General features: G+C 39.7%; 1 protein-coding gene across 1 annotated transcript; it reads left to right on the forward strand.

The window, feature by feature from the left end:
• Positions 1–32: 32 nt before the first annotated feature.
• Positions 33–24,844, forward strand: LOC129728500 (uncharacterized). Its single transcript, XM_055686946.1, has 7 exons — positions 33–364; positions 423–1,094; positions 1,151–1,234; positions 12,226–12,315; positions 12,378–14,294; positions 14,670–14,879; positions 24,646–24,844. The coding sequence occupies exons 1-7, from the start codon at positions 111–113 to the stop codon at positions 24,842–24,844; spliced, it is 3,426 nt and encodes a 1,141-aa protein (XP_055542921.1). The 5' UTR covers positions 33–110.
• The last annotated feature ends 322 nt before the right edge of the window (positions 24,845–25,166 follow it).

Raw genomic sequence — 25,166 nt, forward strand, 5'->3', positions numbered from 1 at the left:
AAATTTTTGATACCACAGCAACCGCTGACAATTAACGTCACTTTTTCCAGAACTCCCTTCCGGCGCGTCTGTACTTTTTCTGGTTAGTAATTTGAAGATTCGAAATCAAAATGGTTGAATTGAACGGGACCCAGTCTTCTATCACTTTAAGCGTTGCAAATGATACAACTTCCGAAAATTACGGAAATGACGCTATAGAGGGGTACAATTTAATTGTTCTGCTGAAATCTTTCACATTAAACGATTTTGGAGAGGATGACCCGCGTGAGCTCAACATTCGCCTGTTGCTGGGTGATTCCGATCCGATTGAAATATTCGGAACAGTGTCGGATATTAATAAGCAGCGAAGAGGTTTTGCGATAAGGTACGTTTAAAACTGATGATATTTAAAAGCAGAATTTGACTTCAAAAATCTTCAATAGCATTCCCTGTGACAATCCGGAACAGTTCAAAGACTATCTTTCGAATAATAATCTGAAAGTTATCATTGATCAAAATGGTTCCGAACTTGGCGGCACGAGCGTATGTTTGGCGGAAAACCATTTGGTTTCTTTTGATCCACCGCATTTCGAACCCACAATCATATCTCAGAAATTCGCCGTTAAGCATGGATCCTTATCGGTTGGAACGATCCACCTTATCTTGAAAACTGATAAACAGCAATCGGCCGTAGAATTGAATGCATCGAAGATCGAAAACGACAGCATTCTGTACATCGTTAACGATACCCCAGAGCGAAGAAGTAGTGAATATCAGGAAGACACTATGCGACAGTTGCTAACATGCAAAAAATGTAGTGGCGTGCGAAGCCCTAGTGAAGTGAGTTGCCGATATGAATTGATAGATGGAATCCTCACTCACGTTGAAAAACCAAAGCGTGATATGGATCTTGAATTGATGAAACGGAAATTGGAACGAATCGAACGGAAAGCGAAATTGTATCCGGTTGGTGCACAACAGGATCTACCAAAAGACAATGTTGACAACCGAATTTGCAAACACTGTGGAGGCATTACCGTAACGGGAAAAACATGCGGTCGATTTCCATGGAGAGATGATACTGAAGTTGGCTACCCAGAAGGCAGCGCAAAACGGTACAGTGTCCAGTCTGTGATAGTTGCTGTGATATTATACTCAATTTTATTTTTAGTTTTTCACCACCTATTGATGTTCCTGTAAATTATGCACGCATATCAGAACCAACCTTTGTTCATTCTAATAAAGATGGAATAAGGTATGTACGTTTCTGCTGATAAATGTAACAATGCGTAATTTTTACCAATCACTTTCTCTTAAAGTCCTTAATGTACCTAGCATAAAATTCAATGTCCGTAAGGGTTTAGAGGCATTTTCATGTTGTGCTCTGTTATCTGTTTAGTGACCTCTAGAAAAAACATTTTCAATCCGTAAACACCCGAGACGGAACCTTTTCTTTTGAAAATGGTCACTTCAGCACTGGCGCGGTCGATTTGGGAAAATTTGGAACATTACTCAAGGGGAATAGTTGCTCTAAGTTTTGGTGAAGGTACCACCCCTCTGGGCCCCTCCCCGTTTCCGTGAGATGCAAAAATGTCTGTTTTTTCTACTTTTTCAACAAATTGAGCAAAAGCTGGAAATTTTCATACGTATCAATTGTTCCATGTATCAAATCATGTTAGGTAAATTAAATATGGTAAATAACAGTGAATTTCGAAGTTTTCAGATTGTTTCAGTACAAAACCACAAAACTACGTATTTTCAAAAAAAAATAAGATAAAAATAGTCGTCCTTCACGTTTTAAGTTCTACATTTTCAGAATAAGGTTTCCTGAGTCCCAAGATTTATTATTTATTAGCATATATTTTATCATGCACAGATCAAAAATGAAGTTTTAATTTACTTAAGTACGAGTTTTTATGGAAAATTCATTTTCGCAAAATCTGTGTAGAACTAATAACATAAAGAACGACTATGGTTTTGGATTTTTTTTTTTTTTAAATACGTTTGATTTTGAATTGAAATAATTGAGTACAACATGATTGATGAAACAAGCGACTGTTTTGAATTTGGTGTTCCATACCTGGTATCAAGTTTTCTATTTATTTATTTTTCGTCAAGCAAATGTAGACTACAGTTATAATAATACAATGTTTTCTTATATTTTATACATTATTTCCAGTAGTTAGTCGTTTTGCCTTTCTCCTAGAAAGGTATAGCAATCACTTGCAAAACCGAAAGTATAAAAGTGCTCCAAAGGGCCGAATGGCATATATCAATCGACTCAGTTCGACGAGCTGAGCATTTTCTGTATGTGTGTGTGTATGTGTGTGTGTGTATGTGCAGATTTTTATTCTCACTCACTTTTCTCAGAGATGGCTGGACCGTTTTTCATGAAATTAATTGCAAATGAAAGGTCTTATTGCCCAATAAGACCCTATTGAATTTTATTGTGATCGGATTTTGAGTTTAGAGGTTATGTTTAAAAACGTGAAAATCATGAAACATCAATATCTCAGAAACTACACAACCGATTTGGTCTCAAAAGAACGGGCTACCTAGAAAACCCTTAAGTTTAGAATTTCATAAAAATTGAACTTGTGGTTCAAAAGTTATGACAAGAAACGTGTTCTGAAGACTGTTTAATCTCACTCATGTTTCTCAGAGATGGCTGTACCGATTTTCATAAAATCAGTGTCAAATGGAAGGTCTAATTGCCCCATAAGACCCTATTGATTTGTTTTGCAGTCGGACTATTACTTTGCCTGTTGGACTCACTCACTTTTCTCAGAGATGGCCGACCCGATTTCCACGAAATTAGTGTCAAATGGATGGTCTAGCTGCCTCAGAAGACCCTATTGAATTTTACTGTAATCGAACTGTAACTTCATTTGTAATGTGCCGACTTGTGAAAATCACGAAACTTCATTATCTCAGAAACTACACAACCGATTTGATTATTATTATCAGATGAGCGGGCTAGTTAAGGGTTAACTGATGAATTATGATTGAACACGTGGTTTCAAAGTTTGGCTGCCCTACACGTTCCCATTTCATTTGATTATAATCGAACTTAAGTAACCGTTATGTATTAAATTGTTAATAAAACAATGAAAGTCTATTATCTCAAAGGTTACATGACTTATTTGAACATAATTAGTGTCATATGAACGAGTCATCTCTCAAACTTACAAATAACAAACTTCCTAACAATTTGATATTTGTCTCAAAAGTTATGGAAAGAAGAGCAATTCGAAGACTATTTGAAACTATACCTGCTTTGATCGATATATGTGGCCTCAACATAATTTAAATGTGGTGTCGTACTATTTGAACGTTCCAAGTTCATTGATTCCTTGCGGTTTGTTTGAAGTCTGCAAATGCACGACGAATCGGCCATAGGATATGATCAAAGTCAAAAGACAAATCGTTTGAAATGATTTGTTTTATCGAAATGACAACATCCTCGACTTTTGGCTTCTGTACATCGCCCTAATTCTGAATATATTCATATTGGGTGGTATTCGGTCATTTTCAGCAAATTTTCTGGCATCAATCTGACACCGGAAATACTCATATTGGGAGGTATTTAGTTATTTTGGTTGTTTTCCAGAAACTAACAGTGGTCGTATTTAAATTCAAAATGGTGTCAAGGGTCAATGTTTGATTCCTATGCATCATCTCGATTACAGAAATATCCATGTTGAGTATTATTTGGTCATTTTCGGCTGTTTCCTATAAGTTGCCATTTAGCGATTCAAAATGGTGCCTGAGGTCAATTGTTAGCTCATTGCATCATTCCGGAAGTCGCCATCTTGGATTTCGAAATGGTATTTAAGATAATTTCTGGCCTCTGAGCGTCATTCTGGTTGAAGAAACACTCACATTGGGTGTAATTCGATCATTTTCCGCTGTTTCCCAGGAACCGGAAGTCGCCAACCTAGAATCCAAAATAGGGTCTTTGAACGATTTCGGCTGCTGTGTATCATTCTAGATCCGGAGATACTCATGTTAGACGAAATTCGGCCATTTCTGGCTGTTTTCCAGAAACCACAAGTTGCCATCATACAATTCATAATGGTGTCTGAAGTCGATCTGTGGCTCCAGTGCATCATTACGATTCCGAAAATACCCCCCTTTTTGGGTGGTATTTGGTCGTTTGCCGCTGTTTTTCCGATACCGGAAGTCGCCATCTTAGAATTCAAAATGGTATCTGTGGTCAAACTTTGCTCCTGTGTATCTTTCTTTATCCGTATATTATTATATTGGGTGGAAATCGTCCAGTTTTGGCTGTTTTCCAGAAACCGGAAGTTGCTATCTTACAATCCAAAATGTTGCCTGAGGTCGATTATGGAACATATTTGTTACCACTAAAAACATTTACCGGCCAAATATGGTTCCATATAGTTGATTAGTTCGCGAGATGTGCAGAAATTTGTGCAGAAACATGTGCTTCCATAAGAGGGAGGGGCGTCGAACCATTATGGACATATTTATTACCCTTTAAAACATCCACATGCCGAATTCGGTTTCATTTGCTTGGTTTGTTCTTGAGTTGTGCAGAAATTTATGTTTCATTTTTATTGGACCCCTCCTTCCCAGAAGAGCGAGGGGTCTCAAAGTATCATAGGAACCTTTATCGGGACCAAAAACTCCTACATAGAAATTTTCACGTCGATCGGTTCGGTAGTTTTCGAACCTATATGGATCAAACAGACAGACAAACCGGACTGCATTTTTATATGTATAGATTACAACATCAATATTTTAGAACCTGTGTAATGTAAATCTATTTTTACAAATAAAAGTTTGAATGAGAAAGGCTGGGTCTGACCGCTAGGTGGATTAATTTAGGTTTTTTGATTTGATTTCTGCCCATAGTGATGTCGATATTTTCGCAGTGCTGATTATAGTGACGCATCATGCGATTTATTGGGCCATTTTTTGAGTAGTTAGTTTTCCGTTCCGAGTTTTCCGGAAATATTTTACGATTTCTTAATTGACGACTGGGTGCATAAAAATTTAGTTGCGATAATAATTTAGAAGATTGCACGCGTTGAGAAATAATGTCATTGATAAAATAAAGCATTGAAAGTTCGCGGCGTTCTTTAAGTGCTTGTATGTCTATAAGCATGCAGCGTGCTTCATATGATGGTAAGGGAAATGCTGTCCAATTCAGCTTACGAAGTGCGTACAAAAGGAATTGTTTTTGGACAGATTCAATGCGTTCTTCATGTGTGACAATATATGGACTCCATACAATGCTACAATATTCCAGGATTGGTCGGACGTATGTAATATATAATTGTTTGATTGTATATGGGGCTTGAAAATTGTGGCCGAAGCGTTTTATAAAGCCCAGCATACTATTTGCTTTGTTGATAAATGTATTATAATGTTCTATGAATGTAAGTTTGGAGTCTAAGATTACGCCAAAGTCCCTTACGATTTTGCATTTTTCTACTGGTTGGTTTCCTAAGAAAATGTTTGTAGGTGGTGTTACTGTTTTTCTGCTGAATGCTATTGAATTACATTTTTTGATGTTGAGTTGCAATAGACTTTTGTTGCACCAAGTGTAGAATACATTAATTTCATTCTGGAATATTTCGAAGTCTTCTGCATTAATTATTTATATAAAGAGCTTCATGTCGTCAGCATATATAAGCACACGTATTGATTTGAGAAGAAAGGAAATGTCATTCACGTATAATATAAAAAGAAGAGGGCCCAGGTGAGAACCTTGAGGAACCCCGGAAGTTATTTCTATTGGGTTTGAGAAGGAATTTTGAAAGCGGACTATTTGTGTTCTCTTTGTTAAGTATGACTGCAGCCATTCCAAGAATTTTGTTTCCATTCCGTATTTTTCGAGCTTGAAGAGCAATAAAGGTATGTCGATTCTGTCAAATGCCTTGCTAAAGTCCGTAAAAAGAGCTTCTACGTGGTTGCCGTTGTTCATTACAGTCAAAGTGAAAGTTATAAATTCCAAAAGATTTGTGGTAGTTGATCGGCCTTTATAAAAGCCGTGCTGTTGAGTTGTGATTTGGTTTTTTACTTGCTGAAAGATTTTTTCATAAATGATTGATTCAAATAATTTTGGAATGCATGAAATAATGGCAATTCCACGATAATTACAAATGTCTGATTTAGCGCCAGATTTGAAAATTGGCACTAAATATGAGGTTTTCCAGAGTTCTGGAAAAATTCCATTTTTCAGAGACATATTAAAGAGGTGTAGTAAAGGTGTAGATAGTTCTTCTGCCAAGTTTTTGAGAAAAATTGGAGCTATTCTGTCAGGTCCAGGACCTTTCGTAGCGTCTAAGGTTTTAAGTGCGTTCTGAATATCGAATTCAGATATTTGTTTGACAGATAAAGTATTCGAAAATTCAGGAAAATACGAGAAATATTCGCGGTCGCGATCTGTTTCTTCAAATGCAGTGTATATTTCTTGAGAAAAGTGGCAAAAAGACTACATATTTCATTATTAGTTTGTCCTAATTTACTGTTAAGATGCATTCGTGATGGAAAGTTGCTACTTTTTAGTTTGGTTTTTACGTAATTGAAAAAGTTCTTAGGCAATTTTAATGGCTGCGTCAAGTTGACGGCAAATTTCTTGGTAATTTTGAAGATTTTCGCTATTGTTGTCTTTTTTGTATATTTTATGTGCTTTTTGTTTTCTATTTTTTAGGTTCTTCAATTGTGGACTAAACCACACTGGATATTTGTTGGTGTTCGTTCGAGGTTCGTTTAGAGGTAACTTCCGAAGGAGTTGAACCTCGATGAACCAAGAGCCCTGCAAAAGCAGTGTAACTGCGCCGAGCTCTAAGGTTCAGTATTGCCGAAGAGGCAAGTGTTGTTTAAACGATAAAAAGCAGGAGAGTGTCGAGCAATGAGTCTCGTGACGATGACTAGTTTATTAATGACGAATCGCATATGAAGAATTGCCTCCATCGCTTATGATAGGAAATTTCTTAATATTTAACGCAAATTTGAATGATATTGCACATAACTTTCAAACGAAATCGTTGTTTACGTCAAAAGCAACTGAAATTAAAATGAGAAAATACTGCATGTGACGTGTTCAGAACTTTCTACTTTGTAAATAGCCCTTTGGTAACCGCTATTACCTTACTTTATTTTTATGGCGACAGGTCGTTAACGACCCACTGCCGAATCCAGAATACGTCTCCACATCACTCGGTCTTGGGCTAGTCTTCTCCAATCGCCCCTAACACCTGCTGGTTGGGCGTCCTCCTCCACACCACCCATCCAACGAGTACGGAGTCTACCACGGAGTCGCCGACTCCGTGCTCGCCGGTCGGCCTCCTCCATCGACCAACACTCATGGTCGTAGAGTACCACCGCGTCCAGCAGAGCACAAATTTCGTGCGGTCATGCATGCTGCTGGCTACGTAAACCGTTCACTTCGCGGCTGATGCCGTTGTCACACGTTACAATAGTAGCAAGGTACACACATTCATCGACTACTTCATAGATACCCCCATCTATCTCAGTACCAAGACTCGACAAACTCCCACGCTCTCCACCAGCCACTTTATGTATTTTGGTGGAGTTGATAGTAAATCCATTTCACGCTGCTTCCCTTTTAAAAGGCATCATTGACTCGTCCACTGTTAATATCGGCGATATCAATAGCCAAGGAGCATATGAGACTTCGAGATAGTAGTACCGCTTCTTTGCACGCCAGCACTCCGTAGTGAATCCGCCAAGGCAATGTTGAACAACAACTTACCTGAATCGTATGCCGCCTTGAAATTTATAAACAGGTGATGAGTCCGTAAGTTTACTTCTCCGAACTTGTGAAAGATTTTACGCAAAGTGAACATTTGGTCCGGTTTAGATCACCCTTCCCTGAAACCTCACCGATACTTTCTGACAGACTTCTTGCTCGACCTTAGTCTAAGAAACAGGATGCGGAAGAGAATCTTGTAAACAGAATTGAGGCGTGTTATGCCACGATAATTACTGCAATCAAGTGGCCCTTATTGTAGACTAGGCAAATGAATTAATCCATCCAGTCCGCTGGTGATTTGTCTTCGACCCAAACTATGAGGATGAGCCGATGGATTTCACGTAACAGCTGCTCACTCCCGGCTTTGATAAGTTCGATTGGGAAGCCGTCCCTTCAAGATTCTTTGTGGTTTTCAATCTATTTACAAGCTTTCTCAATCTCGTCCAAGCTTTGCAAAAATACAGCTTGCCCATCCCCGAAAATTTCTCTCTTGTTCCTGTCAACGGCTTTATCCTCTTCGTCATTCAGCAACACCTCGAAATGTTGTTTCAATCGCATGGCTACCAGTGTCTCATCGGTTATAAGGTTACTTTTCTTGCCGTTGCACATGGCAGGGATTGGCACCGTCCGGTTCCTAATTCCGTTTACCACATTATAGAAACTTCTCGTGTCGCGCTAGGAGAAGCTAACCTGCGCCTCTCACATTTCTTGACTGGCGGAGTCTCTTTTCGGCCGCTCTAGCCTCTCGAAAACTCTTCCTTGGCGAGTCACACGATTTGCTGCCATCATCGTGCGAGTACGGGCCCGGTTTTTCTCGTCCGTCACCTCTTGACACTCCACATCGAATTACAATTTGCTTTCCCGATGACGATCTTTACACCTCTCCATATGTCTTATCGAGAAGCTCATGGAACTCCTTCTTTACATCATCAGGTTTATCGATTGTCGGTACGTTTGATCAGACTGTTCACCTCTGTCGCCGCCATTGCAGTAGATGTGGTGTTTGAAAATCATGCCCGCGATAGGATCTACCACTCGGAATTCACATTTACCCATCTTCGGCCACCACACTTCCGCTTTTACTTTTTGCAGCTCGCTGGCTAAGATGTCCACGCTCCCCAGTCCGAATTGAACTCTGACGTTCCACGTTCCGAGTTTTCAATCATTGTCCCTTTTCTTTCGCCTGGAACGATACCGATTGTTCCGATTCATATTACTTTCCGGATTGTTCTTAGTAGAGTACTTACGGCGGATACTTAATGTAGCAAAACTTTGTTTAGATGGAATAGTTCCCTGAGGGTTGTATTGAATTATTAGACTAGCCTCCTACACCTTATCCGTAGCTCCAATCTAGGACCCGCTTTTCGAGCCATCCGTGTAGAAACGGATGGTGCCCGATGGTTTGGTTCTCCATTGTTCCGCATCGAGCGATCTGTGTTTATTATTCTGTATGAATTTTCTATGTTGGGCTTCGTTTGCGGTGTTAGCTTGGAATCTCTTAGATGACCTGGTAGGTCACCTTCGAGTATCGTTATTTTTCTGGGCAGCCTTCTTCTCATGGAGATGTTTCCTTCTAGACATGTAGAAATCGTAAGCACAGCATGGCTTTCATGAGTGCATTTGGCGCTGTGTACAAGGCATTGGTAACTGAAAGAAAGCCAGGCGTTGAACATTGTTAAGTTTTGAACGAGCTGTGGTTTATTTACCGCCGCCCTACGAGAAATGCACAGGTTATACGGGGCTTATTGCAAGCTCATATCCCTAAAGTCTCCTTCTTGATAGCGTAGTCTAGTTGAGCTGTCCAGTTCAGCATAGCCGATGACTTCGAAGCCAAGCTGCGATAGCTTGTAGAGAAGAACGTCTACGGCCAGTGACATAGTAAGGGAGAAAAAACTGACACACGTATCTTGCCAGAACGGTAAGCGCTTCGTCTTCTTTCTGTGTATAGACCCCCTTATTCAAGCAGGTACTCACCTCATGTATTTACATCCGGACTGGTCCAGACTGTGTGGTGTGCGTTCCTGTGTGAAATTAGGACTTCTGCGGTAAGAACAACTATATCCCGGTTAATGAATGTTGTTAAGAGAATGGTTACAATAGATCAGCTTACTGTTTGTGTTGGCTGATCCAAGAATCTAGTGAAGGTCCGCGAAACCGCCTTCGCTTGACGGAGATACATCCAAATTCAGCATCATCATGTCTTTCGTGGGACCTAGCGGAGTACCGAAAGACGGACGATTGTCAATAGCGGCGATGCTGAGATAGATTTTTTGTTTATCCTCAGCTCCAGGCTCCCCAATATACGACAAAAGTACTACTCGCACGTCTGGACGGATTACGGTTAGAAGGATTGCATACACAGCTACTACTCTTGATATTTTTCAGTGAAACCTCTTCCTGAGGAAGTCTCCGAACATACCTTTCCTGCCTTCCGCATCTGTGTCAGAAAGCTTTCTGTCAAGCTGCTGCATATGTGCTTTACCATCCTTATAGTTCAGCAGGAAGGTCTATGCAGGTATGATGTTAACAGACTGTTGGTTTAGTTCCTCTTTGCAGCTCAACAGTTTTTCTAGAAACTTACCTTACACGTTTGATGAAACCGTAGTTCTAGTTTGAGAGCAGATGGAGAATTCTCTTGTTTGTGGTGTTTACACTGTCCTGAAGGGTTTAAGAAGTCAGGGCCTTCGTGTGTGATTATGATTCTTCATCCGGTATTTAGCCAGAACGGCATTGCGGACAATTTTTAACTGTTTAGGTGTAAGTAGGGGAAGCGGATCTAAGTGATAGACAAGTTTTCGGCTTCCAGCACTTTCCTGAAAGATTCTTCTGACGTTTGTCGCGGTGCAGACGGCACCGTGTATTTCAGGCTCCGAGGCTTTTCTCTGGTCAAGCTCTCAAAAATTGTTCGAATGTCAGTATTAAGTTAGTTTGTGTATTATTTGTGTATATTGGTTTGCATTTACATTCAAGTGTTGCAACAGAACCTTGAAATCTGTTTGTTGCAAAAAAGTGAAATAAGTGATAACCAAGAAATGATTACGAGTTTTTAGCGCTCGCCCAAAAGATGCCGAGAGACATTGCCAAGGCCGTCGGATGTCATTTGACCACAGTTTATCGCATCAAAATATTTTCACATGGAAGTCAGGAAGTAAACATCCTCGGTTTTCACGTATGCAAAACGTGACCAAATCGATCCGTGCAAAGATTGCTAGCAACACGGTACGTTCTATAATAGGATTGCCAAGGTTGCCAACATTTCTGAGAAAACCATGCGAGGAATCATCAAAGAAAACTTGCACGCATCTTCCAGAGCTAGGTGGACGCCACCTGATCATGGAGCGGATAAAAGAACTACGAGTGAGTCGTTCGAAGAAATGGATTTCTCGTTGAAAAAGGACAAAAAATTATACTGTTCTTGGAGTAAAATCCTGAGGAAGTAAAGTTTAAATTTCAAACCGAACATCCGACTGGTGTATCAATGTTTGGCATGGTAGCGTCCAACGGGTTGGAAATGCAGCCTTTTTTTGTCAATACTGGTGTTAAAGTCAATACCGAAGGATATATCGGTATTTGGGAGGTCCAAGTGCTTCCCTGGGTGAAAGCCAACTTTTTTGAGGATAAATACGTTAAATAAGATTTGAAGCCTACTAGCAGCCTGGAGCTTAATCTGTTGGATTATTTGATTTAGACGTGTGTTGAAGCAAGACCCTGCAAAATATCTCATCCTTGTGTGAACACCCTAAAGTCTAACATAGCGCGCACGAGCCGGTCAATACTGGAAGACTATTTTCGAAAGACGTGTTGTAGCTTCCGGCGTCGTTTCGAAGATGTCATTGCTAAAAATGGAGGACACATCTAGTGAATTTGTTGCAGAGGACCCTATAAAGATAATTAAACTCGATAACGTTGATATTATTGCCTAAATGTACTTCAAATAATATTGAAAGAAACACCAGACATTTTCGTTTTTTTTCGCCGTACCCTGTAGCGATCCTCTAACAGTTGGATGCCAGTTTAATAGTGTTGCGCGTCAAATCCTTCATATGAGTCGTTAGTTTCAAACTCTTATTTGAGCGGAATCACTTGCCGGAGAGCCTAAACAGTAAATAGCCGCTTGGAGCCAAATGGTAGTCCCTTGTCCTCAGATACTCTCATTACAATGAGTGTTGATGGTTTTATGTAGACTTTTAATTTCAAACGTTTAGATTCCATTATGTTAAACCTCATTGAATCCCAAAATAGCCGACTTCGAGTCACCACTTCGAATTTTCAAAAGCACAAGACTCGGTAATACTCATTGCGTTCCCTATGAAAATTCTATTTTATGTTTGCTTCACCACAGCAAACATAAAACAGCATTTTCACAGGGAACGCATAAACTATATCCGAGTCTTGTGTTTTCGAAAATTCGAAGTCGCCCATTTTTGGATTCAATGAGGTTTCACCTTAAAAGTATTACTTTTAATTTGGATTACTGAGCATTATTCTTTCATTTCCAGATCCACTCAGTCACGATCAAACAGTTACCCCCTCCATACATTCCAACAACCGGATCGTAATTATCTGTGCCCTACATCAGTCGGAATTCGGTACAGTTGCTACGAAATTCCCTCAACCACTTTTTTATTAGTAACAGCAATCCTTATTCTAGCCATTGCGAACGTTGTGGACTTAACATGGACTGGCTTCCCCCACATGCTACCTGTCCAAAGTGCAACTACAAAAGCCAACCTTTTGGAACAGGAAATCTAGAACCCGCAATGCACGAAATTACTCCGAGCCGAATGAACTCCTGGATGGGTGATTTTGAATTCGCTGAACCTCAGAAAAGGCAATCTTTGGCGGCCTCCGGTCGTTCTTTGTCACTAGAAGTGCGACCATGTCCACTTTGTCGCTTGCGTGGTGGCCGTTGTCCGGATTGTGAAAGACGTGCATCAATAACACAGCAGGATAAAATTAATTCTACCACTCAATCGTCTACCTCAGATTCCGAAATGCTGGCCCGCAAATCCGAGGAAAGACCAAAAACGAGACAATCATTGCGAGACCGTTTTATGGAATTACCGAAAAGGCTTAGTAAAGCGGCAAGGCTATCTCAACTTCAGAAAGTTTATGGAGACGATGCTCCTCGAAAGCAAGAAAAGTTGGGTCCTTGTTCAACCCGTAGTTCCACTGTATCTCTAAACGTAGAAGATATATTGAAAAAATCCCAAACTAAAACCAAGAAAATAATGTCCGATGGTATCCAGAGTATTGAAGTAAGAAAAGTGGGACCTGGCGTGACAGATAACCTGGATAAAGGCTGCTCTGCTCTCAGTTCAACTCAAATACGAAAAAACCAGAGAAGTTTATTGAGACAAATAAAAAAGCAAAATCGTGGGACATATTCATACCGATATGGAAATCGCTACCCTGGTATCGTAGTCGGCCATCAAGAGTGCATTCATCGTGGCAATCCTGTTCCTCCACACATGGGATGGCGATGGGACATCAAAACGCCTGGTATCGGATGTGTGCGAAAGGGTTGGCGACCAGGCGCTGTGCGAAAAACGATTAAGGAGCTAATGCAACACTTTTTAGTTAGCTACCCACTGGATAACGTTCCAGTCAGCAGAAAAGGTAAACGAAGCTCAAAGATCGATGACGATGGAACGGATAAAATTAAGCAAAAGCATACTTTGCAAATAGTGAAGCGAAATGGTGAGTATGCTATTGTGATGAATCCACTGAAAGATTCGCAAACATTGAAAACCGCGCAAGATCCTTATCTCGCTTGTGAACCTATCCGATTCAAGCTGACAAAAGATCCGAACATGAGCAAGCTGTATCAGCTTCGTAACGCACTAAAGGTGAAGGGTTTCACGATGTGTGGCTGTTCTGAGTTTGATTCCTGCAATCATAGAAGCGAAAAAGAGAAGAAAATAATGTCAAAAGAAATGCGTAAACTTTCGAAGCGGCTTGGCCTTGCAGTGACAACCGAACTTAAAGACATACCAGCCGAGAGTGAGTCCGAGTTGGATTTGGAGTTTACTCCTCCGTCGGCGATGCTTAAGTCGGGAGTGAGAAAAGCGGATGTGGTGTGCACCGAAACTCAATACTGTGAAGAGGATTATAAAGTCCAAGTTCCAGCAGATAAGCTGAAGTGTTATCCTGGTCAAGTGGATCCGTTGGATGTTACGAGGGTTAAGTTTGGTCGCGGGATGAATGTAACTGCTGGTAGAGATGGTAAAGCGTTTAAGGGGGGAATGGGTGGAAAGGGACAACGAGGAAGTGCAGGTGGTAAAAGTACTGGTACCGGGAAAGGAGCAGGCGCGGGTGTAGGAACAGGTTCTGGAAAAAATGTGGGTGCGGGTAAAGAAACTGGTTCAAGAAAAGGAGTAGGTGATGGCAAAGGGAATAACTTAAGCAAAGAAATTGGTGCAGGAAAAGGAGCTGGGGTTGGAAAAGATACGATTAGAGGAAAAGACATAGTTAGTGGAACGGGAAAAGGAGGTGTTGGAAAAGCAGGAACCGGAGCAGGAGGAAAGAATGGGGCTACAGTAACTGGATCAGCAAGAGCTAGAAACAAGTGATTATATTTTGTATACTTTTTGCTATTTATTGTTTGTACACTAAAATATAAAATCAGACATTAGAAATGAAAGTGAAATTCGTTTTAAATAGAGTGACCCTTTCTTACCCATCTCATCATAATCAAAGTATACATTGGTCTCTTATTATCACGCTTGTTATGTCAAATAATGTTGACAACGAAGCAGTTTTAGTTTCGTAGTTGAAATATATATCATTAAACAGTCGAATTTCGAAGATTCCGTTGATAACTCAATGGTCTAATCGTTTGTACACAGGCTGCAAAAATGGATCAAAGCAATATTGGGTAAGAAAGGGTAAAATACGATGTATAACAGATGATAGCTGCCGCTTAAATGTTTATTATTTGCAGATCTCACGTAACACGTCGAGGAAGTACAATAGCGGGTGTCGGTGTAAAGTCTCATCAAGCTGGATCGAACCGATTGGCTGCAACCATTACCGGATACGGAAGTTCCGTCCCCGCGAAGTGCGGTTATCAAGTCAGTTCATATGCCTGCTATACATCACCGTGTGCTCCAGTTGCTGTATGTTACAACTCTTGCTGCACAGGTTGCACGATGTAATTTTTTTTTTCTCATAGTTTGTTGTTTTGAAATTTTATTAAAAAAAACTGAAAAAAGAACCGTTTAATGTGAGTCCCTTTTTTTTAAGGTGACGCGGAAATCTTCTTACAAACACCTGAGGAGATAACTTGGGACGTGGGGTTGAATTTAACCAAATCCACTGAAACCAATCCATTTTCTAGCCCTTATCTTCCCGGAACAACGTCGTAACCGACCGTATTACGTATTACGTCGGAAAGTGGCTTTTGTGCTTCATTCATTCTCTTTACTCTCATTTAGTTATGTTGGTTGTACATTCGGCTGAGCAGTCACAAAAGAAAGTAGAACGGTTCTATCCGCCATCGCAATAGGTCCACAGCAAATAGATTTAATGTACCCAAAGTAGCCCTAATCAGTAGCCCTAACGATCAGCTTGAAAAAGCATCTAGACAAGGAACGAACAAGGAATATTTTCCCCTGAAGATGATCAGTGACGAAACGTCGGACAGTATAAAATAAGTCGTTCTACCTTCTTTTGTGTTTGCTCCGACCAACACACAACATTTCAACAGTCGAAAACTCACCAACAATTATGGCTTATTTATTTATTTATTTGTTCTGGACAATATAGGCTGTAGGCTCGTTGTCCACATTTAATATCAAAAGACAATGAATAAAAATCAAAAATACATTTTTTAATAATCACGAAGTTGTCGTCTTAAAAATAAACATATACTATTTTTCAATATTACTGGCTACATATCGGTGTTAAAAACTTGCTGGAGTTCATTAAAAGATCTTTTAAAACGGCATTTAGGTTCATGTTGTGAATAATTTCAAGCTCGTTGCGGAGGGTTGAAAACTCTTGGTTTTCTTAGCGTAACCAGAATGTTATTAAGATGTATTCGATGTTCGACTGTCGGTCCGTTCTGCTAATACTTTGGTGAAAAATACTATGTCGGCAATCCCACGTCGGTAATGTAATGTATCAATGTTAACTAATGCGCACAACAACGTACGGCAAAACGTACAAACCTATACCTCATAGCTACCCACTAGGGCGCCAATCATCGTATGAGCATGCATGAGCATGAGCATGAGCATGATTGACCGCCCGCGGTTGCTACTCCGTTATTGCCAGATTAGCTGTAATTACACAAAGAACCAACAGATGATGTCTGGGACCAACATGCATCCTCAATGTGTAAAAACAGGTGACCTAAATCTTTATATTAGGCAATATCAGCGCCGGCCGCATCCGAATGCAGGTCAAATAAGGAGTTTTTATAGGAATATGTTGACGTGATACTCGCTTTATTGGAAGCCGAGAACACCTCTGCACTTCCACGAGAAATCACTGGGATGTTGGATAAAGGGGAAGGTATACAGCAGGGTTCGTTTTGGTAAACGATGCGCTAATGCGCTAATGTCGGGTTCTTCAGAACAAGTGCCGCGTCTACAAGTTTATTACATCCGCCACGATATTCATAATGTGATTCGAACTTATTTAGTTTGACAATGTAACACCGCAACAATAAAACGTACGCGAGGATACAGGATTTTTGACTAAACCGAGACAACTTGAAATTACCGTATATCTCCTCGTAAGGTGATGCTCTTTATACCTAAAACTATTGCGCGTTGTTGATCCATCTGTAGATAATACGACCTCATGGAAGGTACCGACGCGGGGGTTGAAATGATATTTATCGACTGAACGAAATCGACTTCGATTTCCGATGTAATAATTTAGATGCAACGCGCGAGCAGTCTCCGACTTAACGTTGATGAAGATGAGAAAGATATGATGAAATATCTGGGTTCACTTCGCGAAATCACCACACGCCGGAAGTCCATATATCAGCAAAACTCGCCCGGGCTGAATACGCGTTTACACCGAAGCGTTACGAACAACCGCTTTAATCCCCCCGGCCGACACATACGCGCAGGAACTCGGCGTTTACGTCGATTATCTCTTAACAATGTACGCCTAATACGCCTTATAAATATGAAAATTGGCAATGTTTCATGCATCCAAAGCTTCAACAATTTAATAAAAGCAAATAAACATATAAGCCTGAATATATTTTTAAATTTATTGACAAAGTGCCGAACTAGTCATAAATATAACAAATTATGTAAAACAACTGGTCAAAAGCTAAAACAATCAAAAAATCAAAGCATATGATTCCTGAGAAACACATACTCCAAACTCCACAAACCACACTAACACTTTGTGGACAAAAATAAAACTTGTTACTGAAACCCTGCGGAAAAAAATACCACGCACACAATTTCAACGATGAAATCAAAATCTCTCTGTATCTGTTTTCTCACATAAAGTAAAACTAGAAACAAGCATCAAAATATCACTTTACAATACAGACAAGACAAAACGTATACTTAGCTTTCATCTCTTCATTTTCCAGTTGTTTTCATCGTTTTTGGACTTTTCTTTAAATGGAAGTACAGTGGCAACATGCTTGTATGCCTTCACACACTCGTTTAATCCATACAACATTTCATTCGTTGAAAAGAGATAGCACATAAACACTGTAAACGGCGATGCATGGTTTTGATCTTATTGGCAAATTTTCACTTCAAGTTTAATTAGATACAAGCTAAATATAATTTGCACTATGCCAATGAATAAATCCCTAATGAGCATTCAATCACTATAAAACTATGTGGAGCAGCTGCTCGAAAAACACTCTCCTTATTGTATGTAATAACACCACACACTCCACACTTTCAAACCGTCGCCAAGACAGCGATAGAAAAAAAACAAGAAAAAATAAACACTTTGGTGAATCTAAAAAGCAACGCAATAACATTCAATTTTCACAATTAAATTCACTTTTTTGTGGAACTTCACACTTTTCGCACTCAGCACATTTCAATAGAACACCTGTATATATGTTTAACAATTCTTTAGGTGTAAAATAACCGAAAATCACCAAACAATGTGATGATTTCAAAGCAGGAACCAGCTGGCCAATCTTGATCACGGCCTCGCACAACCATCCGCGAACTTTTCCAAGGAAAAACAATTTTAAATTTAGAAAATAAACTCACTCCGCGATAACATCTATAACGAACATGCACAACTCCACTAGGGCGCCAATCATCGTATGGAAAAAAAGTGACCAGAAAATTTCAAAAAAAACCTATACAAAATGTTCACCTGCTCGAAAAAACACCCTGTGCAAAATTTCAGCTCAATCGGACTTAAAATGGGGTGGCGCAAAGCGATTGAAGTTTGGCTTTTTTGAAAACCGAAAAATCACCCAAGGGGGGGGTACGTGAAATTTCGGTTTTCGAAATTTTTTTTTTGATGCCAAACGACTTAAAAACGCATGAAACGTCGAGAATCGGTGTCATCTGAAAAAAATTTTTTTCGCGAAAATTTACTCTCTGGGACCTAGTCGTTCTTTTAATTGTGGTAGGCGGAGTTCAAAATGTTTAGAATTTATCTTTTGAAATTGGTCACTAGTTTCTCGAAATAGCTTGTATAATGATATACACTATAACTAGCATCGAATAATACATTATGTTTCATTAGGGTGGTTCATTTTTTCGACAAAAGGTGGTTCATAATATTGTGTAAAAATGAGTATAAAACGGAAAAAATCACTTTTCACTGAATACCAATAGAAAAAATCCTGAAAATATAATATTTGTTATATCATTGTCGTTAGGGTGGCAATGTTGAATTGGAAAAATTATAAGTAAAATTACAAAACTACTCTGTGCAAAAAAAAATTATCTTAATCAAAATTAAGATTGTGTCTCGTGGAAAATGTTGAATGCCTTCATGTCATTTGCAAAATCACACACGGGTGGTACATGGAATTTTAATATTTGAAAAATGTTTTCGATTCCAAGTGTCTTAAAATTTTAAATGAAACGGTGGAAACTGATGGAATATGTTACTTTGTTTGGAAAATCTACTCTCTAAGACACTTGCACTCGTCTTTCGAATGTTGTACCAGACAATTTATTCGTTTTATTTACCACAATAATGTCCTTCGCCAACACTTGATTGAACACACAGTGCTCTGGCTTATATAATCGGACAAAAGACTGTATCGATGTTATACAGTGATAATGAGAGTATAGGGATCTCTATCAGATAGGCAACACAATTGACTCATTCTTTCTGGGTTTGCGTCGTTTTGACAGTTCGACCATACATTTTCTGTCAAGTTTACATCATCAGAACGTAAACGTGCCGGTGTGCGGTGTGACATCTTCGGCAAAGTTGTAGATAATAGTTTTGTTTTTCAAAAAAATATACACTCTGAAAACAAATTACTAATTTTAAAAAAATAAAAGAAAGTTATAAATTAATTATCGAAAACAGCCCATTTAAAACAACTGATTTTTTTTTTGTAAAAACTACGAAAGTTTTCCTGAACAATGGAACCGGCCATGGAGAAATCAGAAAAAAAAGTTATATTTTTTATTTTTTTTTTCATAGGGTACATTTTTTTGGAGGAACGAAGTTATTATTTACAACTTTGCCAGATACACTATGCCAATCAAATAAACCGTTTTGACTGTAGAAATATTCTTGATTCCTCATAGAGTGCTCTGTTGGAATATGAAAATATGTCTACAGTCGAACGGCATAGTGTCTTCGGCAAAGTTGTAGATAATATTTTGTCCTTCCAAAAAAAATTGCCTTTTAAAAAAATAATTGAAAATAAATTTTTTTTTTCAAAAAATGATAACTCATTTTTCTTGATTTCTATATGATCGGACTGGTTTCATTGTTTTGTTAATCTTTCGTAGGTTTTATTAAAAAAATCAAGTTTTTAAAAATAGACCCCTTTTGAATAATTAATTTTTAATCTTTCTTCTAACTTTTGAACGAATCATTTTTTGAGTGTAATTTTTTTGGTAAGACCGAATTATTATCTACAGCTTTGTCGAAGACGTCACAATAATCAAACGAACAGGAGTGCTTTTTTCATTTTATACTCATTTTTCACAATATTATGAACCACCCTATGCCGAATTAATGAACCACCCTAATGAAACATAATGTATTCGATGCTAGTTATAGTGTATATCATTATACAAGCTATTTCGAGAGACTAGTAATCAATTTCAAAAGATAAATTCTAAACATTTTGAACTCCGCCTTCCACAATTGAAAAAACGACTAAGTCCCAGAGAGTAAATTTTTGCAAAAAAAAAAAATTCAGATGACACCGATTCTCGACGTTTCATGCGTTCTTAAGTCATTTGGCATCAAAAATAAAAAATTCGAAAACCGAAATTTCACGTATCCCCCCCCCCCTTGGGTGATTTTTCGGTTTTCAAAAAAGCCAAACTTCAATCGCTTTGCGCCACCCTATTTTAAGTCCGATTGAGCTGAAATTTTGCACAGGGTGTTTTTTCGAGCAGGTGAACATTTTGTGTAGGGTATTTTTTTTTAATTCGAGATGACCATTTTGCCTGGCACCCTACTACCCACCTGGAGACTGGCAGTTAGTTACCACTGGTGTGTTACCGGTTGACCCGCCAAACAAGATATAGCTCCAAGACTATCTGAAAGAAGGGTGCACAACCGCACCTCAGATATCCAGGTCTTCGCACATCTTCCAAACTAAGTGGCCCGGAGTAGAGCTGGGCCCGCTCACTACCATCATGTCGATTCTCGCACGCATAATACAAGGGCATACGAAGACGACATGCTTAGCGGTCTCCTCCACAACTAAGCATTTGAGACACATGGAGGTCCTCACTAGCCCTAACCTGTGTAGATACTGCCTGAAGAAGGCCCTGGAAATTCACCCCTCCATGCCTACTCTAGACCCATTCGGATATATCCGGGATATGATCTGATAATCGAAAACCACCTTCTACCACCTCGTATGCCTCTTGTGTCACGTTGATCGAAGCACTCTATATCCTCCTTAATGGCGATACTGATAGACATCATGCCGAACAAGATGGAGATTTCGTCGTACGATACACACTCGCAACCCTCAGGCCTGTAGTTTTCAGTATACCACGATAAGTATTAGTACTTAGCACTTCGGACCCCTCTGGCCCACCATACCTAAGTATGAATGAAACCACGTTGACAATTTCCTGGAGTGCATCCAGTCCTCGACCTCGCGATCTCTCCGATCGACTTGCCATAGACCTCCGGCGTTATGCCGTCCGCAAAACCGACGATCACAAGGAAATTTTAGCTTCAACACTCCGTCGTACAAGACATTACACAATATCAGGCCCAGGATAGAACCTTGCAGTACTCCTGCGGTGATTGGGACGCATTTCTGACGCATTTCATGTTGTAAACTAGTACCCGATTCCGGAAGTAGTTTTCCAAGATCTTGTACAACGACCCCGGGTCATGGATGCTCCTAAGCGCGAACGCTATGGAGTCCCAGCTGACGCTATTGAAAGCATTCTTAACATCAAGCGTGACGATTCTTCTTTTGCGTTAAAGTGTTACTTCCGCATGTCTTGGTGAAGGAACGGATAGAATCCAGCGTGGACCTACCGTTATGGAAGCCAAATTACTTGCCGTTCACATCCTCTGTGTACTACACCAGTCTGTTTAGGATAATCCTCTCAAGCACCTTGCCGCCAGTGTCCAGTCGTGCTGGGACTATCCGGATTTAAAAATCCGGATATCCGACCTCGAATATCCGATAAACATCCAAAATCCGGATCAATCGGATATCCGGATATTATTCGACAGGATATCCGGATTTTCGAATAGTCGGATATCCAGACATCCGGATTTTGTGTCTGAACATAGTTTAATGAGAATTATGTGAATAACTATTTACGAAGGGATGAGAGATTGCGAAAGAAGTCATTTTCCGCGTTATGTTTTATTTGAACGGCCTTCAACAGACAGAAAAAGTTTGCGGATATCCGGATCGTAAATATCCGGATATCCGACTATTCGATTATCCGTATCCGGATATCCGGTCATTCGAAAAGTGTTCGTTCACTCATCCGTGATCCGAGCTTCGGATAACCGGATCACAAATATATTCGGTTGAAAGTCCCAGCACTAGTGTCCAGCAGGCAGGTGGGTCTGTATGCCAATGAGTCCCTTAGCGGTTTCCCAGCCTTCGGCAATAGAACCAGTTTCTGTAGCTTCCACCGCTCCAGGAATAGACAGTCATTCAGGCATTACTGCATGACTACCCGGACAGCCCGAAGGACACTTCAACGGCCGTCTTGATGTTATGTTATGTTATGTTATATTTAAAAATTCCATCTGACAATTTTTGTCTTAATGAATAATATTAACAACTAGAGACGATTAACAATAAATAATTAGCGAATCCGCAGGCGACGTAAAAAAGTTTTGATGGGTTCGTTGAAGTCGAACAGTTCTGCAACCTCGTTGAACCTCGTAGACATAAACCTAATCGCATCATACTGGCCGTACCGACTATACCTTGCCTCCAAGTTTAAAAGCTGACGTCTTCGCAGATTCCTTTCTGGAGCGTAGAGATTCAATTCTGCGAGAATAGCAGGCGAATCAATTTCGTTTTTCAGGACCTTCGCAACAAAGATAATTTGTGCGTTAGATCTTCTTCTCTCTAACGTCTCAATCCCCAATAACATGCAGCGGTGCTCATAGGGCGGCAACCTCGTAGCGTCATGCCAAGGAAGATGCCTCAGTGCCATACGCACGAATTTTTTCTGAGCAGCTTCAATGCGATCAATCCAGACCTTGTTGAACGGACACCAAGCGACAATCGCTGATTCGAGCATCGATCTTACCAGGGCGCAGTACAAAGCTTTCATGCACAGTGGATCGCGGAATCCATCGGCAATTCTAAAAATAAATCCTAGTTGCTTGTTGGCTCTTGAAATGACATCTTCGTAGTGTGCCCGGAATGTAAGTTGACTATCCAAAATTACGCCAAGATCTTTACCTTGGCTTACCCGCTGAAGAGCTTGCCCAGACAAGCTGTATGGAAAGCTAATTGATTGAAGCTTTCTGCTGAAGGTAATCACATGACATTTTTCTACACACAGGGTAAGAAGATTACGGTTGCTCCAATCACTGAAAGCATCAAGCAACTTTTGTAGTTCCAAACAGTCTCCAAGACAGGCTATAATCCGAAAGATTTTTACATCGTCTGCGAAAAGGAGTCGTGTACCTCGCGGTAAAATTGTAGCAACGTCGTTAATAAACAGTGAGAATTAAAGTGGAGCCAGGTTGCTCCCTTGCGGCACTCCAGAAGACGTTGTAAATGGCTGTAAATGAATGTGACGACCCAAGACTGACACATACAACTCTGCCGGTCAGGTACGAACGAAACCATTTCACGAGCATAGCGGAGACCCCCAGGGTATCCAGCTTTCGGAGAAAGATGTCATGCTTAACACAATAGAACGCAGCCTTGAAGTCCATGTACACAGCTTCCACTTGCAATCCCGCGTCCATTGAGCGAGAACACAATGAAGAAAACTGCGACAGATTGGTTGTGACGAATCTCTTAATGTAAAAACCATGTTGGTCACTAGAAATATAGTTTTTGCACGATGAAAACAGCTCTGTTCTGACGACTATTTCGAAAACTTTGGAACAAGCACATAATGATGTAATTTCTCGGTAATTATCCGTTTATTGTATATCGGTGTGAGCAATGAATTTTTCCAACTAGTAGGAAACAATTCTTGCTGCAGAGAAAGGTTAAACATCTTTACAAGAGGCGCCACCAGTTCGTTCGAGCAGTTTTTCAACAATGATGGCGGGATCCCGCCTGGCCCAGGACAAATGGAATGTTTCAGCTTTCAAATTGCACTCAAAACGTGCGCACAGTGTTTTATTTTGCCGTTTTCGTGCGATTAATTAAATAGCGTTTCAAATGTTTATTATACCCATGATGTATGTTCGGAGAAGTTTCAAGATATTAAAAAATACAACTTTAAATGTAGGAATATGAGTGATCAATTCACCTAAAAGTGAGATAGAAAATTTATTTTTTTAACAGATTGAGATAGACGCATGGTGTCCTCGGCAAAATTTTAGATGATCTCAAAACAATAAACTTTGTCGAAGTCATCATGCGTCTATCTCTTATATGTTACGAGCAACATAAAGTTTTCTATGAAGAGGTCCTGAAAATCACAATTTTCTTTATAACTTTTTTCTCAGATTTTTCCGAATTTTCAAACCTTCTACAAAGTTATCAGTCATCCCAACCTCAACCATCTCAAAATTACGCAATTTTACGCACGTGGCAGTTTCATACGATGAAATAACTATCCTTAGACTTTCAATTAAAGGTACACACTTAGGTATGTAAGAGTATGTAAGCAGCCTTTTCGCCTGTTTTTCAAAGCTATTCGGTGCCGATTTTTGTATACAAAAATTTTAAAATATAGCAGTTTTGAGTTCCGAAAGTGGCCCCAAACGATCCTGAGCTAAACATGCATGCATGCTTTTATAAGGTTACAAAAAATGGAGAAAATGTTAGAAATAGATTAACTAAAAATTTCTTATGTTCAGTTATATATTCAGTATTGTAAGCATATATTGACTTTCCAAATCGCTACCCGTCAAATGAGCTGGCATTTGCGACGGGAATGAAGCTTCGGGAAGAGAAGCAAACGGATGCGGCTGAGCTGATTAATGAAGCTTCCCAAACAACTCCTTCTTGATTAACCAGAATTAGGGATTCCTGGAGTAGACACTCATGGTGGAAAGCGATTTGTCAGTCTAGCGGTACAACAATACCCAGTAAGGCGCAAAAAAAAACGAAATGCAAATATCTATCCCCCTTACTATAGATTGCTAATTGCTAGAAAGAGTTACTATCCAGCGGATGAATTTGCCCATATATCGGAAACAGAGAATAAAATCAAACTGCAACATTTACTTGACTTAACAGCCGAGCGTATCATCGAGGTGAACGAAGGGAAATTAATCAATCTCACGGATGCAGAGTTTCTGCTGGATCTGCCGTTCATCCGGGAATCCGGAGTATAACCAAACCTTCGAGAATGATGATGGAACAAAAACCGAGGCGAGCATTTTCATGTCCTCACTTGTTCCAATTAGAGCTGCTTCGAAGCATCACGTTCTTTTCCAAAATCCACGTCCATCATCTACATTAAAACATTTTCGAAAGACGCGAAATCTCTGCTCGCTCCTTTTGAAATCGGGGAAGAAGAATAAATTGAATTTGAAAAAAGCTACTATTTGCATCCACGCTTACAATACTGAATATATGACTGAATATAAGAAAAACTCAATTTTTAGTTGATCTATTTCTAACATTTTCTCCTTTCTTTGTGACCTCATCAAACAT

This window comes from Wyeomyia smithii, chromosome 3 (genome assembly GCF_029784165.1).
Source record: "Wyeomyia smithii strain HCP4-BCI-WySm-NY-G18 chromosome 3, ASM2978416v1, whole genome shotgun sequence".
NCBI lineage: Eukaryota > Metazoa > Arthropoda > Insecta > Diptera > Culicidae > Wyeomyia > Wyeomyia smithii.

What these genes read in the sequence shown, in the direction of transcription:
- LOC129728500 (XM_055686946.1), top strand. Translation starts at nt 111, where the DNA reads ATGGTTGAATTGAACGGGACCCAGTCTTCTATCACTTTAAGCGTTGCA. An exon ending in CGAAGAGGTTTTGCGATAAG is followed by an intron (nt 365 to 422) that starts GTACGTTTAAAA and finishes AATCTTCAATAG; the next exon opens with CATTCCCTGTGACAATCCGG. An exon ending in CCTACATCAGTCGGAATTCG is followed by an intron (nt 12,316 to 12,377) that starts GTACAGTTGCTA and finishes TCCTTATTCTAG; the next exon opens with CCATTGCGAACGTTGTGGAC.